This window comes from Larimichthys crocea, chromosome XXI, assembly GCF_000972845.2.
Source record: "Larimichthys crocea isolate SSNF chromosome XXI, L_crocea_2.0, whole genome shotgun sequence".
In the NCBI taxonomy this organism is placed as follows: domain Eukaryota; kingdom Metazoa; phylum Chordata; class Actinopteri; family Sciaenidae; genus Larimichthys; species Larimichthys crocea.
Window position 1 is genome coordinate 2,242,330 of NC_040031.1, and position 19,702 is coordinate 2,262,031.

The window sequence follows — 19,702 nt, forward strand, 5'->3', positions numbered from 1 at the left end:
CTTGCTCTTCCTCTCCTCTGATTTTTCGTTGAAATTAAGTGTGTGATCAGACTCTGCGACGGGACAGGGGCCCCTCCAGCATCACTCTCTCTGTCACCTGACTGCAGCTGGATCTCTTTCCTCTGTCTCATCCTCTCTGACGGAGCTACCAAACTCAACTGTAACGTGTTGTGTCAGACTCTTATGGAGGTTAGCATTAGAGCTAGCCTTTTAGGTTACGTTACGAGGCTGGTAAACGTTGGCTGTGCTGTTTCTTACTTTGCTCTACGTTCACTTTACTAGTATCCAACTTTAAACATTTGTTAAGAAAATCTTTAAGGCCTCTATTTTCTTCTTCTCTTTTCTTTCCTTTTCTGAGCCCTGGACTTGTGCTGACTGGACATTTTGCGTGCACGGAACTTCAAATCAAATGGCAACATCAAATTTTGATCAGTAGCCAGACAATTATTGTGTTGGGGGTGGGGGGGTACTTGACCACCATTTCAAGGACAGTTGGGAAGAAAACAAATAAAAAGCTTTTATGTAACTCAAATATTACTTTTTTTTCTGACAAATAGGCCTATTTTATTTTTTTTAATTATTCCATAAATTAATGAGGGCCCAGTTCTGAGAGAGTAAAAACAAACCCGAAGCTGAAGAAACCCTAAACGTTAACGGAAAAGACCCGCGAACCTGAGTGACTGAGGGAGTGACAGAGCAGGAGAGTGTAGAGGAGTTTATTTATGCAGAACTTTACCGCTGTCAAATAATTAGAAAGTAACACTGTATTTCTCTCTCTCGCTCTGTCCGTGTCTCTTTCTTTATTAAATTAAACTTCTTGTTGTCGTTATTTCGCAGCACAGACTGAAGTCAGACTCAGACGTAGCACACTGTAAAAAATCTTACTGGCAGGTGTTGACATATATTTTACATTTAATCTGACTCAGAAATGTCTTCTTCCACTTACAACGAACCAAACCAAGTTGGCCTAACACACCTTCTCACATGGTGATACCACCTTGACCTAACAAGAATTATAACACCCTAATATCAAAGATTTCCCAGTTGGTATTTCTATCCCACAGACATGCGCGTTGCAAGGCTCTGTGGGGTTTCCGTACCTCTGCGCAGGGGCAAATTTAAGGTGGAACGTACCTGGTCATGACCAAGAACTTCAACGATTGCCTTGCTGGTAATAGTGATTGTCTTTTATGGTAAGTACTAGTGTTTCTTTGCTTGTTTTACAAGGTGTATAGTGTTAACACTGACACTCAGGTGTAAAGGTTTACTTGATTTTAATGCTCAGGTAAAGGTTAAAGTTTTTTTAGTTCTTCATTGTAAAATTAAAATGTGTGATTGACACACTTGGATACAGCAATCACAAGTGGTTTAGTTTGTGAAGTGCAAGTAGCTGATGCAGCCTGAGTACTTGTTTCTGCACAGTGCCAAATGGTCTGTTTCATTTGCAAGAGAGACACAATCTTTGTGATTTTATCTCTACAAATAAATCTTTTTTCAGTTTCAGACAATGATTTGTGTGTGATCATTTTTTGCATGAATACATTTAAATGCAGTTATATATAGCATATTTTAGTAAGTATAGGTAACTTAAAAAAAAAAACATATCAAATGTAGTAATACATGTTATCAAAGCAAACATTTATTTGTTATTGTAGAAGAATAATCTAATTTGGTCAACAACAAAAAAATAAGTTGGCTGAACTCAACTTTAAACTCGAAAATCCTTGTTAAGCCAACAACAGATGAGACAAGTTGAGTAAACTTAAAATTGTCTTGCATCATGTTGCCTAGAAAATTTGAGTTGAGATGGTCCCTTTTTTTTATTTTTATTTTTTTATTACTGTGCAGCTGCTTAATGAAACAAACCTTTTTGTACTCATTTTGCCCTCATGGAGGTTCAGTCTGCGGGGGGGCTGCATGAATTTGAGCTGCATGAATATGAAAATCCCCAAATAGTTGAATTTTTTACACCTATAAATACTTTTTATTTTTCACAAAATAAAGATAGAGTTAGATAAATTAACTTTTATCTAACATTCCTGGATGGCCTACAGTCTTTACAGTGTAACCACGTGGAATTATTTAAATATAGTTATATATAACTATATTTACCATATAGTTACAACATCTGTGACTGTAAATCAAAACTGCACATCATCTTTGTAATGCAGGAGTGAGTCTAAAATAATTAGACGTCATAAGTACTATGACGTCTAATTATTTTATTTTTTTTTTGTATCTGTTGTCATGTGAATGTTTGCTCCATCATTGTTGTCAACCATAAATGGAAGCCAGTAAACATTAACTTTTGTTGAAGGGAAGTGGAGAAAAGGATCACAGAGGCTTATAGACATCAGCTCATAGAAAATGTAATTAATGCTCTCATTACTTCCCTCCATTTTTCAACTCAAACCAATCAAATAAGACTTAAATAATATAAAATACAAAGATCTTATATGACTTCCTAGCAAACAGATGTTTGTGTTATGTTTTTATGACAGGGAAAAGTCCACTGGAGCCATAAAGCCAAACAGATAAGCGGAAAACAGAGCCAGACAAGGATCACTTCAGACACGGACAGGACAGACACAGACATGGACGGGTTTTATCCACACTTCACCGTGAGGACACTCTTCAGTTTTCTGCTTCTGATTCTTCTTCAAATGTCCACTACTGAGGCTCAAGCCTGTGAGTACTGAAATCTGATGGTTCACCTGAGGCTTGTTGTATCGGACTTGTAGTGTCATCATAAAGAAAATGGGCTCAGTGGTGGAATAAAACCAGAGAAAGAGCTCAGGTGAAACAGGAAGTTGGACAGTGGAAAGTGGAGGGGGTTGAAGACATTTATAACAAGCACTAATAATGAATTCAGGATTTCAAGCTTTTAAAATTATTTATCATTTTATTTGATCATTACAAATGTTTGAAATGTTTTAATTAGCAACAAGTGAATGAATGTAAAGTCAACAAAACTAGTACATTGTGACTGATAAGTTCCACACTTAACTTTGTTAACTTTGTGCACTGACAGTCAAATTGAAATAATGTTGAATGAAATCAAAACACTGGTGCAGAAAGAAGAAGAAAGGAAGCCTCAGTATGACTCATTTACCCATAATTATCTAATTATTTAGTAATAAATCATTCCAGGAGCCAACCATGTTAATAAAAGACATTGACCTGTTAACTAATCAAATATGCTCCAAAGTGGCTTGCTAGGCTGTGCATGCAATATCTGTGGGGGTGGACAACAGCACACAAGATACTAATAAAATCTAAACATAAATGTATTAAATAATAGTGACAGGTTAGATTATGATGTCAGAAGCACCCTCCATGTTCCATGTGGCAGTGGATTAGGTACCTTGTGTTTCCTACTGCTCAGAGCAGCTTATTAGCAGAGCTACATAATGTTTTGTATTTTACCAGTGCTGTAACATTGTGGATACATCCTTTATTAAAATCATATGTATTCAAGATTATATGCAGAATAGTGGCTGGCTACAAATGTTTTCACTTGGATAAATAACGACTGATATGTTGCATACAGACTCTCTTATGTCCTTATTGGACCTCATTAACATAGATTTTGCTTTGCAAAGACTCACAGGAGGTGCAGAAGTGTTATCTCACCTATATTTACTGTGTAGTTTGCATAACTACAACAAACATTGCATTTCCTTCCTAAAAATTAACTGTACAATACCGAGAAAATAATGAGCTTAATAGGACTTTCAAGTTATTTGTGTTTTCAAGCTTTAGGCTAGCTCTGTGGTCTCTGTACTGGACAAAGAGACAATAATACAATAATGATACCCTTGTCTAACCTGACTTTGGAGAAGAAAGAGTTATAAAATGGGGGTACTACACTGTCTTGTAACAGCTGCGTTTTCCTTCCCTCCCAGTAATCTGTACTCCTCCTACTGGTGACGTGAAGTTTGACGAAAACAAGGTCGGTGTAGTGGCAACTATCCTAGTTGAACCAAATGTGACTCTTTCATTCACACCTCCGGTAAACGACAACAACCCATTCGGCCTCAGTGGTTCCAATCTAACAGTTGTAAGGTCGCTTGACTATGAGGTAGGTCATTTCTAATACCGCCAACTTGATCCAAACCTGTGTCTCAGTTTTGACATTGTTTTGACTTTTGAGCATGAATTTTTTTTCTTTGCAGACTGAAACAGTTCATGTAGTCGAGATCACCTGCACTTCTGCAGCCACAAGCCAAACGGTAAAACTGCTTTGAATGAAGTTTGTGAGGGTAATGTGTAGAAAAATACACTCGATATACAACAATGATGATGTCCCACATTGTAACACTCAACATCAATGAGGAAAAAAAGAAGCGAAACAAGGCTGAGGGAATTATTTTCTGAAGCTTAAAGTTTGATTGAGTTCTTTAGGTTCTTGAGGGAACTTCGAGAGGTTGTTCTGGTTATTGATGAAGCTTTAGCGGTGTCCCACCTTTTAGACAGATCATATAGACAGAAATGTTACGTTTTCGAGTCAGTTTCTACATGCAGAATATCAGGATTTCTGAACTTTGTGTCTTTGATTCATAGTCTGATAACCTTAGTCACATTATTTGCAGATTTCAAGGACATGCAATATTATTATTATTATTGTTATTATATAGTTTTTTGGACTTATTTATTCACCTATTTATAATCATTTTTGTTTTCTTTGTTTTTTTGTTTGTTTAGCACAAAGGGACCACTGCTTGCATTTCATTCATAAAACCCTGTGTTGTGGAATCATGAATATATGTACCTTATGATTGTGTCTTTTTGTTTACAGTTGGACATTATGGTTGTTGTAGGGGTGGTCAATCTAAATGATAACAGTCCAGTCTTTGCTGAAAACCCTTACAATGTTAATTTCACTGAGGTAAGAGTCTGATAACATTAATTACCATGTATTAATGTATTTGCAACCTTAAAGGGGACATATTATGAAAAAAATCACTTTTTCAGACTTCACTAATGCTCTTGTGACAAGCAAACCCCTGCAATCAGGTTCAAACATCTGGTGGAAATATTGAAACAAGAAGAGTAGAGGCTGCTATAGCAGCAGATTAATGCTGCTGGTTTTTTAACAGAATCGTTAACTCCCACATATGGCTACAATGTTCAGCTGTCCACATACCTTTGGCCATGTACAGTATGAATAGGAACCTTATAGTGCAGTTTTAGATAGGTCTGTATGATGTGTGTCAGAGACCGCTAATTGAGGGTTGCCCTGGTGAATAATTAATTGAAATGCTGAAAATTGTATTTCATGTTAACATTACATCAAAATGACTGTTTGTATTGTTCTGTCCCAGTTGTCTCCTGTAGGCACAGCCTTGGGTACCTTTGCTGCCGAAGACAAAGATGGGCAACAACTTCAATACAAACTCACGCCTGCATCTGTAAGACTAGAATTTAGATACATCCTCGTGTTGTTTGACTTCCACAGTCCAATACAGAGAAAACTGCTAGCTCAAGAAACAGATCTAAAAGAGTTTGTCCTGTTTGATTTCTGCAGAGTCCTTTTAAACTGTCGTCACCTATAAGTCCAGTTATCGTTGTTGAGACGTCTCTCGACTACGACAAAATCAAACATGTCAAATTGATATTAACTGCTGAGGTAAGTGCTGTTTACAGCTGGTTCTAACACTGATTTTGTTCTTCAATCTCACTAAAATCAACTATTTTTTTCAGTCTCTGGAGGAGAGGCATGTTTTCTTAACATTAATTCAGACATCAAATGAAGGCAGCTATGGTCCAATAGGTTGAGTGAGTCGTACACTAATCACAGGTTCTTCCTGTCCACATGTCAAGTGTTTTTAAGCAAGACACTGAAGCCTCCTGAACTGCTTTAGATGATCAGGCTAATGCCCTGCATGCTAGTTTGCTACGATTAGTGTGTGAATTAAAAAATTGTAAAACACTTTGGATAAACATGCATATATAAATCACAGTCCATAATGGTGCTCAAATCTTATTTACCTGCATGCATCTGCAGAATCACACTGCTAGCTCCTGATAGTAAAACAGTATCCTCCACTGATCGAAAATATCTCTTGTTCTGATGTCGATTGTACTGCTTGACCTGTTTCACTACTTTTAATAAGAACTATACAACATTCAGCAATGTTCTGTCAGTCTGTCTGATCTGTTGTTGGTGTTGTTACCTGTTTTTAGTAGAAATAGATTAAAACAGATAAAGTTACATGATCATCATTACATCATACAGACTATAAACCACTGCTAAATTTCAAGATTAATCTTGACAACCATCTAAATCCTACTCTATAAGAAACATTACTAAGTCATCCAATGTTTTATCATCTCTTCTTAACCTAAACCCAGACAATTAACAGTGTTTTAGTGAGTGAATCCAGTGTCTGAATGATTTGCTGCTTTGCAGTAGAAAGAACAGATAACATGGACAGAGTGAATGTTTCTGGTCAAAGAGCCAGACTTTGGAATTGATAAATGGATTTAGTGAGTATGTCAGCTATTAATTCTAATAACACCAATGTGCATGTGCCAGGCCTTTAAATGGAAAAAAGTGCTTGTACCATACACAACTTCTGTAAGTACATTGTACTGAATTATCAGGTTGTGATCCCCATTTCTTTTTTTTTTAAGGACACACTAATAGCCGCCCGCACTGGCCCTCCGTACACTGCCACTACGACCATTAATGTCAACATCATAGACGCGGACAACAGGCCGCCATGGTTTCAGCCCTGCACCCAGTATGAGTATGCGGGGGGTTTGGTCTGTCAGAGCTCTGGCTACACCGGCAAAGTCGACTTGAATGAACAAGTGGTACGACACTTCCCTTGTGGTAACACTTTATCTATAAAGCTCAGCATTTATACTGAACCTCCAGGTAACAAAAGTAGTGATTTTTACACAACTGGCATATTCTGACGCCATTAAGCAGCCAATCAATGCGCTCCCACACTGAAGGTCTGGATATGCTTGAAACAAAGCGAGTGGACCGACCATATCAATTGTTTTATGTCTTTGTAGACAAGGACATGTTTTTGTATAACAGCACACACATTTTCAGACAATCTATCCTCAAAGACATTAATGGTGTTTCACTAGGTTGAACATACACAAAAAGACAAGAAGTTGTGTAAAAAATGGAGGGGAGCTCAGGGAAGAAGTTCAAATCTCCACTTACTTGACCAATCATTGCTGTCACAAAGGAAGTTTAGGGCACTAGATACACCTTAACACAGCCTCTCAAGTCTGGTCTTCACTTCTTCTCTGTGCTTATGCTAAAGTACATCTTTCACCACTGTGTAAGACACATGATGATGATCAGAGTGTTTTCACCCCTTCAGGCTGGAGTATTACCGCTGAAACCAGGACCACTTTACGCCATCGATGGAGACTTTGGGATAAACCAGAAAATTTTGTATTCCTTCCTGACCGGTAAGCAATCATGATTCTATGTTTTTCAGTCTGGTAACTACATCCACAGAAATACAAAATACTCAGCCTGGCTATCTTTTAGGAAGTGATCTGTTTAAAATCAACGAAAACTCTGGGAACATCACCATGGTGAAGCCAGCCGATGTGCTGGGGCCGATCAGTCTGACAGTGCTGGTAAAGACAAAGCATTCAATTGCTTTCATGCAATTCATTCAAATCACTGTCTTTGTTTCTCTGATCATTATTGATCTGCATTGTTGTAATGATGTGATGATGAGTTTGCAAATTAAGGTAAAGCTGTTTCCAACAGTAGTCAATCTACATTCTATTTCTATGGCTACAAGATTTATGTAACGGCTGAAAGAATGAGATCCAAGATTAAAAACAGCCAAAATGAGTTTCCTCTATAGGGTGGCTGGGCTCAGCCTTAGAGATAAGGTGTAGAGTTCGGATATCGGGGGGGAGCTGCTGCTCCTTTGCGTTGAAATTAGCTAGCCGATGAAGACACCTACTGGTGTCAAGACAACAACCTCCGCCTGAATGTCAGGAAGACTAAGGAGATGATAATGGAGATGGAGGAACTATACTCACTTAATATCAACGGGTCTTTAGAAGAGAGAGTTTAGTCCAGTCTCAAGTCCCATCTTTGTTATGTTGGTTGGTATGTAGTTAAAAAATCAAGTTGGAGTTTTGCTGGGGCAACAAGACCTAACACAAAATCACCTGCAAAATCACTAGACCCCTCAAAGACTATGTGGTTAGAACCAAGAAAGTCTGAATCCATTTTTGTGTTTAATATATGTTTTTCTCTCTCAGGCTACTCAGAGGGACAATAACAAGTTTACCACCACCACTGTCACAATCAGTGTTCAAGTGAAGAGTCTTCATCCTCCAAAGTTTCAGAAGTCTCAGTATGAAGGGATCATCAGTGCAGTGGGAAAAATGGCAATGGACCCAAATAACAAGGACCAGCCACTGATCATCCTCGCAACAGATGATGACTATGCTGGCACTGAGGTAAAACACTGATTCCAGACTATACATTTCTCTAGTTCAGTCTAGTTTATTAAAGTGTATTACATCCAACTGTTTTTATGTGTGTTTGCATATGAAAAACGTGAGTGGCTGTGGATAAAAGCTGATGAATCAATAAAAATTAAGTGTGATGGAAACATTTTAAAAAATTAAGGATTTTGATTTATTACAACTTGGATTAATGTTTTATTATGTTTGTCTATCAGTGCTATTAGGAATAATAACACTGTATTAAGTTAATAGCTGACATGACGTGTCAAAAAATCACCTGTTGGTGTGTGTTGACAACTGTTTAGAAATCCAGACCGTATAGGATGGGCCAGGTAAGAGACTTCCTCATATTGCTGCTAAACAGTAACTAACTCAGAGGCTCAATCCAGACAGTATTCGGGTTTGAGACACTTCATTCATAGATCCAGAAGCTCTGTCCGCTAATTTTATACTGTAAATGGGTCAAATTTAAAATAAGCCCACCTGAAATGTCTGCAAGAATCCCTCACTACCCACAAACACTGTGCAGCTCCAGTAAGTAGATCAAAGGTCAAGAGTTAGGCAGGATATTCCTTTGTAAACTGTTGTAAGCAGTTTGAATAAAAATGTTTTTATCCTTACAGTTAAATTTGTCTGACCTGGGAGTTATGTGTAGTGGACACTGAATACATACATTTAGTAATGTTTAACCTTTATAGTTTGTCTCATAACCAGTGATGGGAATAACGGCACTATGAATAACAGCGTTAGTAATGGAGTTACTTTTTTCAGTAACGAGTACGGTAATCTAATTGATTATTCTTCCCATCATTATAACGCCGTTATCGTTACTGCCAAAAATGCAGCACGTTACTATGATTGAAGGCAGCTGTTTTTCATCAGACAAACTAGATCTCTAAGACGAGCAGCAAAGATTTTTCTTGTTCCTCCTTCCTTGGTGTGGGCACCAGGGTACTGTGGATTTCTGTTATGTATTGTATTAAGTGTCCATTTCATTATAATATTCAGATTTATCATAAATAATTGAACACGCACATGTATTTTAAGTTCCGTCAAAGAAGGATGGAGGTGGGGTCCAAACTCTTTGACACATTTGAGCATTTAAAAAATTACTTGAAAGTAACGCAATAGTTACTTTCCAAAGTAACTAGTTACTTTTATAATGTGTAACTCAGTAACTACTTTAGTTACTTTCTGGGAGAAGTAACTGTAACTAGTTACTTTTTTAGAGTAACACTGCTTATAACAGCAGTATATCTATATATAAGCAGTGAGGTCTGGTAATGTTTTTGGTGAACACTCTTAACTTCAGTTAACCACACTGACTAATGCAGCTTCACTGTGATCTAAAAGTGGTGGGCCACAGTTTAACTGAATAGTTTGGTGTGTTTGAGAGTTACTCCTTGATGTGCACCACTAATCTTTCAATTTCTGTTCATACAGGGTCGAAATCCACACATCAAATACTCTGTTAAGGATAACAGTGATTTCTCCATCATTGACGGCTATTTATTCATGATTAAGGATCTTCCAGAGGGCCCATTATCTCTGACAGTAAGTTTAGAAATCTAGTCAAGCTTAAAGTGACTGATTGATTGCTAATTTCCATATTAAGCACTTCATCTTTTCACTTTCAGTTGGTGGCAATAGACACAAGTAACGATGAATCAGATACAGCTCCGATCTCAGTGGAAGTGATTTCAGGTAGGAAGAAAGCCTTTACAAAGGGCTCTACTAAATATTGACAGGTACTAACAAAAATCTTACAGCTATGCTTCAATGCACTACATAGACATGAAATACATGCAAGCATGTGTGCCAGAATGAAAGGCTCATAGTTAAGTAAGAATGTAAAATTAGCTGTTGGCCTCTCCAGACCAAATCATTGTTGCCTTTTATAGTTTTAATTAAATCAATGTCAGTTTAACAGTTGGCCAGTTTCTACCACAAAACCTTTTTGGAATTTCGTTAAGAGGAAGCAGAGTGTAACTTTAGTAACTGTGTAGCCTCATTCGGATCCTCTCACCCATCTCAGACTGACTGCCCTGTCAATTGCATTTAGTTATTCTTTCTTATCCACTGTGACACAGTCCTGTGGTTGGTCTCTGATTTCTTTTCTCTTGGATGTGAACCAAGTGTAAATCTGTAAAACTGTTTTGAAGCTTCAGGTTTGCCATGATGTTGCCATCTTGTTTTTTTGGAGCCAGAACTGACCATATTTGGATGAGTGTTGTATTACAACTAAACAGTATACTGTTTCTAAAAAAAACATCTGAGGATAAAAATAGTCAATGCAGTAACAGAATCTTTTATATGTGAATACCCATCCGGTGGATTTTCAAAATAAAATACTTGTCGTTAAAACAGACAAAAGCAAAACTAATTAACCACGTAGCATATTTACACATGTAGAAGCATGTTTAGAAGCACATAAACCAGGAAAATGATTAAATCTGAGCAAGTAAACAAAGTCTGGCGGGCTAAACGTTCCGCTTCTGAAATTCTCATGGTAGGGTTTGAAGTTGCGTAGAAGATGGACCAAAACAGCGTCAGATGTGACAGAGATGTGCCTGGTGGGGTTTCGGAGCTGCATGATTCATTTCCACATGAACGTACATAGGGAACATCTACAGTTCCTAGAAAGTTTCATGATCAGGGTCCTCATCAATCATTTGTTGACACATTTTTTGCACCCCTGACCATGTGCATGCTGAAAATCCTGGTGGTGGAGGACTGCTGGCTGACATGCACTGCACTTTTTTGTGGGCTGCCATAGTTTCTTTTGGCCATCGTTTTTGGATTGAACTTTTTCCCTTCAATGTCTGCTACAGTTCAAACTTCCAGTGAAGAAGCAATCCTTTTATTTGTTACATTCCACCAAGCCACATACTTTCTTCTCTGCTAAAGTCCACCTGTAGAAGTGCCAAGAAATGCCAGTTGACACTAAGCATTAAGTTTATGAGACCTAACAGTTCAGCTTTGAACTTTTGCCAGAGACGCAAAGGGGAAGTTTGAAGCATAAATAGTGTTCCTTTGTGCATGTACGTGGCTGTACAAAGTGTGAAGATTTTGTTGATAGCATGCAGCTGTGTGTGCATGCTTTGATAAATATCAATTATTGTGTGTATTAACAGTGTCTTCTTTGATGTAAATCTCTCTCTACATATAGTTTGATAAATGAGGACGAGCTGCCACCAAACAGCAAAGTCAGAAACTCTGTTAGCTAGATAGAGCACATGTTGGTACCATTGGTGCCATTGGCCGTTTGTAGCTAATAAACCGTCCAGCAGGGCTTATGTCAATACATCTAGGTGAAAGTTCACTTTGCGTCCAGTCTGAAGCACCTTTTAAAGTTAGGAGAAAACAGGGACGTGAAATATGTTCTCCTCCCAGGTCTCAACACCACCACTGTGTCTATGAGCACAGAAGCAACGACCATAGGGGAATCCACAACCGACAGCATGACCACCGAAGATATCGTGTCCACCACCAACCCAAGTACTGCCGCAAGCACAACCAGTGAGCCAGGAACCGTCTCTACTGCCAGCACACCTCACATTAACACAGGTGGTTTTCTCCCAAGTAGCTTCAGTCATATGAAATATTTTTCCGTTGGGGAAAATTAAACTAGTGCTAGAGTGACGCTCAACTGGTTAACAAAAAATACAACACCATCCGTTTTTTTAGAAAACAAACTGAAGCAAAGGTCAACTAGGAGGCATTTTCTTGTCCTATCTATTGCGGTGGCAAAAGTAGAAAAAGTGTCTTGTTGACATTCAAAGCGACCAACCACAGAGCACTGGTTTGCTTTGCAGTGACAGCAGGTCTGAAAAGGTTCTACCAGACAAAAAAGATCTAAAACTCTCCAGCACAGTGACTGCATACAAACCAACAAACCAATAACCCAAATCTTGGAGTACCCTAAAGTAAGCGCACACTGAAGAAGACATGATGATAATTGTTGAAATTTCTCCAGAAAATGTCGAGGTGGTGTGGATTGGATGGTCTGGATCCTCAGTATTCCATCCCCATTTTAAATGTGTTTTTACTTTATAGATAAGCTTTACCCTGTGAAATGTTATTTCATAAGCGCTATATGTACCCGTTATGTTTGAATCATAAATTAACTTAAACACGCACACAAGGGATGAAGTTATGCAGTAGTAGCATGTTGATTGAAAGTGAAATATAAGCCAAAGCTAATTTCTGAATGCACTGATGAAAAACCATTCAGTAATAGTTGCACTGACTAGCTATTACAGTCAAATCACACAACTTGTAGTACATCCCTTATTCTTTATTTGTAAAGACATTATATGTATAAACTCTGCAGTAAAACTAAAGCTAAGTTTAACCAGGTAAAGTTTAAATACAAAGTCATTCTGAAGTCTAGTGATTGTAGACTATTAGCTTTGACCTTACCTAACTTTAACTTCAACTTTACTTGGTGGCTGAACTGATTTGTTTTTGTTTAGTTTGACTGTATCTTTAACTTTAAGAACCTTAAGAAGTCCCACTAGTCCTTTCTTTTATTTGATAGCTTTACTATCCCAGAACAAAATCGACTTAAAAGAGAGATTTGTTCATGATTTAGTATGGTGCCGATCTGAAAATTGCTACTCTCTTTGCATTCTATACTAAGTTTGTTTCACAGTTAGCTGTTTTCTGGTGACACCTGTATTTAGTGACCTTTGTTCCCGCAGTGCCATCAGGTAGCTTCGGGTCGACGGACATGGCAATACTCGGTGCAACCTTGGGTGTCTTGCTGTTCATCTGTCTGGTGGTCATTGGAGTACTCGCCTGTCAGGTTCGGAGGGGGAAAGCAGATTGGCAAAAAATCTACGAAACCAGCATGTTCCGAAGCTCTGTAAGTTCAAAAGGTTGTTCAAGTGCTTGGGAGTAAGACCAAGTGCAGGAAAAAGAGAAAGTTTTTTTTAGCCATCCCTGCCACTGATTCCAGATTATTATATATATCACTTCACTAAAGTAACACATGGTGTAATTTAACAAAGTATTTTTACCAACACTCCCTACAGCTACCGGTCCATGACACTTACTGTGGATATTCATGGCTCCTAGAGTCCCACTTTTGGCCATCCTCCTCTAAGACCATATATAGTAAAACATTTCCATTTGTGCTCAAGAAATCTAAATGTAATGTGCAGATTTCTGCTCCCCACAGGTTGAACCCTTTAGATTTAAAAGACTCTAACCCTAATCCCAAGTCCGTTACTATGAATAATATGTTGAACTGGACCATCTTTTCTGGACCCTTTTTGTAATGTCCAGTAATTTACTGTATTGTAGAATGTAATGAACACTGTAGCCTCTAGTGGTCACCAGCATGGATTTAATTAATTTATTTATTATATATTATTTATTAATTTAATTTAATTTTATATTCTATACTTTATATTAATGTATTGTCCTTCCACAGCTGGGTCAAGGTTCAGGTGGACAGAAGGAGGGCATCCAGTACACCAACGATGCCTTCCAGAATGATGAAGATGGAAACAGCACTGGCTCCGTCGGTCCAGAGGAGGGAAGCCTAACAGCTGGTAGAGAGCCATGGAAAGCAGCAGTGAACTCAAAGGTCCATGAGGCCAACTTGAAGTTTTCAGTGCCGCTGCATGCCGTCCTGCCTGACAACACCAGCGAGATGGGCTCAGACAAGGACGACAGTGAGAAGGAGGTGAAACCCATCCTCACCAGAGAGAGACGCATGGATGAGGGATACAAGTCAGTCTGGTTTAAGGAGGACATTGACCCCAACGCCAAGGAGGAGGTGGTCATCATCCCAGACAGCAGAGAGAATGACAGTGACGAAGAAGATGATGAACAGCCATCCAGCAGCAAAGAGGAGGACGAAGACGACAGCCCAAAGATAAAAACCAGGAAAGTTGGCTTTAATGAGACAGATCTGGACAGTGGCCTCGGGGTGAAGATGGAGGATCCAGCAGATGATTCAGAGGCTGACGAAATGTTGACCGAGGATCTGTAAGAGGTTCCAAAAGAAAAGATGAGGAAATAGTGGGATCCACCCATAATAAAATGATCTATCAATTATCAGCAGTCAGTCCCGGAACACTTGGCCTTATCAATCTATTCCAGAGGTCATTGACAGATCCAGGACTGAACACACCTTATAGATAGATCATTTTCAATCAATGAATCTGAATTTAATTTATAAGCTTTGCCCTGTGTGTGAAGGTTTAGATTTTGACTAAATTGAACCTTTATTACATTTAGTCAATCAATGTAGAGGAAATGCAGGAATGGATTTTGAGATATGTATGCTTATTTATGCGCACTAAAATCAGACTTGTATTTTAAACTTATTATTAAAACACTGGCTGACAACCATTAAGGTGAATTAAGGCATTACAGCATAGCTTCAGAGCCGTCATATGTCTATAAACGTGTTTGATAGTAGTTGTGAAGATATAATCACCAGAAACAGCAGGAGAAGTCAATTCTTGCTGTACTTAAACACTGTTTTACAGTAAACATGTTTTGAAACTGTGAGAGGAAATGTCTAGGGAAAAAAACACTTAATTTCCCTGAATTACTGGTATTTGGGGTTAATTATTTACTGGTTGTGTTGAGTATTCATTGCTGACAAGCAATGAGGGAAGAGAGAAACGAACATTTATGGTTACTGTCTGTGATAATAAAAACCTCCCTATTGATACTAAAGACTGTAAAACACTGTGCCCAAAACAAACTCTGAACTTCCATTAAATAATCCACAGCAGTTATCAGAAATGTTTATCAGCAGCATCACTTAAAAATGAATGCTTATGTTGAACTAAAGAGTTGGTGTTTGAGTCAAAGCAAAATGAAGAAAACATGTATGTTAATAATAAAATCATAAAAGACCTTTGAGTAATGAGGTGTCACTGATTGCATTGACTAAAATTGAGATTACCGAAAATGTTTTTTTTTTAATATATGGTTCATACAGGCAGTCTGCCTCCTTATTTAATTATCTGAACATTTTGATATTTTCATCAAAAGAGAGGTCAAACCTTACTTCTGATACCACAAAGAATCCAACCTTCAGTGGTGACACCAACAGGCTGAACACCATGAACAACAGGAGACTGACAGTGTTTTACATTTGATTTTACTTAAATAAGAAAATGTATCACATTTTAACAACAGAAATCATTTCAGTTAAAAAATTACACCGCTTTATACAAGGACACCATTTTATAAAACCATTAAATCCGAGAAGACACAACAGGTCGACAGAGAAATGTTCGCAAAACTTGTGTATAGAACAGAAACAAAACCTGAGAAACCACAAAAACAAACTGAGGGTGGTCAGGAGCTCAAGCAAATGCATTAAACGAAGAGTCTGAATGAGGCAGCATGGCGTTAACAACTGGCATCAATACTGCAAAAATTACAATTAACTCCATTATTACAAAAAACTAAAGACACATGATTTGGCAACGAAAGAGCTTTGTGAGGCCCGATCACACCAGTGAGAAAAATTAATCAAAACTGTGCATTACAACAACAATTGATATAATGTCTCGTGACTTGAGGAGTAAATAAACTGCTTCCTTTACACCTGCAGGCTAGAAAAAAAACAATATTTTAACTTTACTCACTAAAGCGATATCGTCCTCCATTTTAGACAGTTTGTTTTCGGTCAAATTTGTAATATTTTCATTATAATGGAGTGAATTTGATGTGAAATGTGAGTGATAAATGCTGGTGTGACAGCCTTCAGACTGACAGTCAATACATAGTTAATACACAGTTGCAGGCCGGTAGTGAACGGCAATAGAGACACTATTTTATCTACATAGCTGCACTTGAGCTGGCTACCAGGCTGCGAAAAATGTCCGCATTTAGTGTCAAATAAAGCTGTCAGAGAGAAAATAATAATAAACATTCATGTTTATGGATGTTAGGGTGCAAAAGGAAAATTGAAAGTATATCGACATATCTTGATTTACAATGAAAACTTTTAAATACAAGCTCATTTAGATCAGATTAATAGAAATTTGAGATGATTAATCATTCTTTTGAGAGCAATAATTAATTTGTATGACCAAATTAGTCATTTTTATTCTAAAGTATGAGCTAAATTGAACAGGAAAACTTGTTTCGCTGAAGTTAAACAAAAGTTAACCAAAAACCTTTTTAGCCTTAACCAAAAACCTTTTAAGTTTAAAAACAAACTGCCAAAAATGCAATATTTGACCTCACATTATTGTTTGTGAAAGAAAACTGAAGCTGGGGCATGATCGACTATAATGAGACAAAATTTCAGTATTACAGGTTGCATCTGTTTTGTTAGCTTTAGCTTTTTAGCGAAGACACACACAAAAAAAACATTCATATAGGATACAAACAGTCTCTTACCACCACATAAAAAACAACAACATACTGACAGTGTAAGGCTGAGCTGCTAAGTACAATACAGAGTCAACAGATTTTTTACAATTCCCTGAAGACACTAATGTAAATTAGGTTTAAACGTGTTTATCTGTTAATAACACTGTAAATACAAGATGCAGGTGGATTATGTTCAGAACATTGAGTAATAATTTCAGCACTATCAGATTCTATAGTATACTTTCCAGCCTAATATATAATCAGTATAAGGACGAGACACTGCAGTAATGAGAGCAAAGATTTTTGACTTTTTCAGTCTTAGATCAGCCTGACAAAAATAATGGATGGCATCTGTTATTATTTTAGTTTTTTTCCCAAGACCAAACTATTAATTGAATATCAGCAGATGAGCGTTTCAGTTTATGATGCTACCATTAGTAGTCGCCAAAGTCAGAAGAGCCAAAGTCCTTTACATAGTCTTTAGATTTACAGAAGAAGACATCCCGTTATTGGCTGATACACGTGTCTTCTTTGTTCTTTCATCTGCTAACAGTCCAAACCAGACCCAAGATATTCAGGTTACAATGATATATAAAACTGAGAAAAGGAAGTCCTCACCTTGAAGAAGCTGCAACCAGACAATGATTGTAGTTTTTGATTAAACAGTACCTTAAATGATTTATAACTGATTATTTAAGTTTTTGATTTATCGTCAATCATCATCAAGTAATCAACCAACATCGTGCCTTAAACCCTCTGCTGTAATATATACTCATTGTAATACACTTCAAGTAAATTACACGGCCTGCAGCCAGTCGCATGACACAGCAAACTGTTGAGCAGCAGCTGACGTGTTAGTTCAGCCTAACCATCTGAACAAACTGTGATGATCAAATTCTTCTTTGATCACCGGATTTTTATCTGAGAAGAAAATCTGTCTATTCTATTTTTTTTTTCTTTATAGTTTTCCTGCAGATTTTCACATTAAAAGCCCACCAAGTAAAGGACGGATTGTGCTCTGGGACAGCTTTTAATTCAAAGCATCTGTTCAGGAGTTGAGCTTGGCAGGGATAAGATTTTAAAAAATCCAAAAAATAATCAGTGGATCGGAACAGTAAAAGTGTTTTCAGCAGAGTGGGGAGAATAACATGATTGCTGTTGTACTGCTGAATTAAATGCTGTGGAAGTGTACATCAAACTGAATTTATCGAGTACGACATGATATTAAGTAGTAACCTTCCTCAGTGGAATAACCCAGCCTTTATATGTTTATGCAGGCCATTATTTGAGACTCTGCCGTTATTTAAATACCAGCCATTGAGAATTGAAGGTAAATTAACAGTCAGGAGTCAGACAGAGAGTTGGCAGTAGCAACTTTCTGCAGAACAGTGGCATTGGTTTGGCTGATTCTGACATGAAACAAATGATCTGTTAGAACTGGCTTAACGTCACCGAATCATTTCGATTTCAGATGACTGGAAACTAATCATATGAGAGCAGATGAGAATGGTGATGGTGAATAACGTGACAGTAACAGTAACAGTGTTTGCGTGAAGGCAGCCATCTTGTGAAGGTGTTACTATGTCTCTGGGTTGGTGGCTGTACCCATGGCAGTAATCTTTGTGTACTGAGTGTTGATGGCATCGAAGGCCTCGTCTCTGTGGATCATCGCACCAAACACCATCGGCTGCAACAGAACAAAGGAACAGTACAGTACATTTACTTTCACTATTTTGAAGTATTTTAGTATTTCTATGGTATGCAACTTGTATACCTCCACGCCACAACATGTTACTCCACTACATTTATTTTATCCAATGCAAATTAAAGCCCCTGCAAACCCACCCAGTTATTTTCATTCCTTATGGCTGATTAGACCTCCAGTCTTGTGGAAGTTGGGTGGAGGAACGCTACGTAATCAAACTTTATGTGCCAATTAGAATGATAACTGGGTAGGTTGCCACACCCTGATAGGTACCGCAGAACCAACAGAAAGGTGAGGGACATCTCAATCACAGTAAGCACATGTCCATACTGATCTAAGAAGAGGTCTAATTAGATAAATAAATAAAAACGCCTGACTCCGGGTTTGTACACACAAAATAAAGATTTTAGATACAAATATATGATAACAAAATGTTATTGATTAAACTACCAAACAGTATGAGTAGTTTGAATTTGCTCCACCTAGAACAGCAACAACATTAAAAGTCTTATAGTTTATTTAATAAGCAGTAACAAATCAAGAATACATAAAAATGTAAAAAAATGTTAATACTTTTACAGCAACTACAAGTAACTTTCATTTTGTGTTGATTCTGGCTTTTCCAGCCCCTTGTTTTGTTCATTTCAAGGGGAATTTGACCAAATCTGACCTAGTGGCAGACATTACATAGAAATAGTTGATCTTCTCATTGATGGGCTAGGCATCACTTAAAAACTCCATTTATTTTTAGACGGAAAAGTGAACTTGTTTTAACTTAATCAAATCAGATCATTGTGTCTGCTCCTTAACGAGGGTCTTCCTTCTATCCTCTTACCTTTTGGGTGGATGGTGTTGCTATAGAGATCCCCATCCCAGATCCAGGCAGCACAGACAAAACCTTGTACTGTGAGGGAGAAGAGAACATATCTAAAGCCATATTCAACTCTTCATGAAGCAGCATCAGTTACTGTTTATGACACAACATAAACATGGGGACTGATATGTTGGGACCTATGTGGGTGAAAAGCTTAAAGCCTAAACAAGGGCACACGTAGAATCCTGAACACGCTACACCAAGACCCCTACCAGATTCTGCTACTTCATATTTATGCCTCTTATGTATTTGTATGTTATTTTTAGGGCTGTCAATCGATTAAAAAAAAATTAACTAATTAATCGCAA

General features: G+C 37.7%; 1 protein-coding gene and 1 pseudogene across 1 annotated transcript; one reads left to right on the forward strand and one right to left on the reverse strand.

The window, feature by feature from the left end:
- The first annotated feature begins 840 nt into the window (after nucleotides 1–840).
- Nucleotides 841–15,334, forward strand: cdhr5b (cadherin-related family member 5b). Its single transcript, XM_010750921.3, has 17 exons — nucleotides 841–1,193; nucleotides 2,318–2,369; nucleotides 2,502–2,688; nucleotides 3,906–4,081; nucleotides 4,176–4,232; nucleotides 4,799–4,888; nucleotides 5,325–5,411; nucleotides 5,528–5,629; nucleotides 6,637–6,819; nucleotides 7,347–7,437; nucleotides 7,520–7,611; nucleotides 8,254–8,454; nucleotides 9,907–10,017; nucleotides 10,101–10,167; nucleotides 11,857–12,030; nucleotides 13,167–13,330; nucleotides 13,901–15,334. The coding sequence occupies exons 1-17, from the start codon at nucleotides 1,141–1,143 to the stop codon at nucleotides 14,462–14,464; spliced, it is 2,451 nt and encodes an 816-aa protein (XP_010749223.3). The 5' UTR covers nucleotides 841–1,140; the 3' UTR covers nucleotides 14,465–15,334.
- A 244-nt stretch (nucleotides 15,335–15,578) lies between these two features.
- LOC113744202 (GRAM domain-containing protein 4-like) overlaps nucleotides 15,579–19,702 on the reverse strand; it is a 10,823-nt pseudogene continuing 6,699 nt past the window's right edge.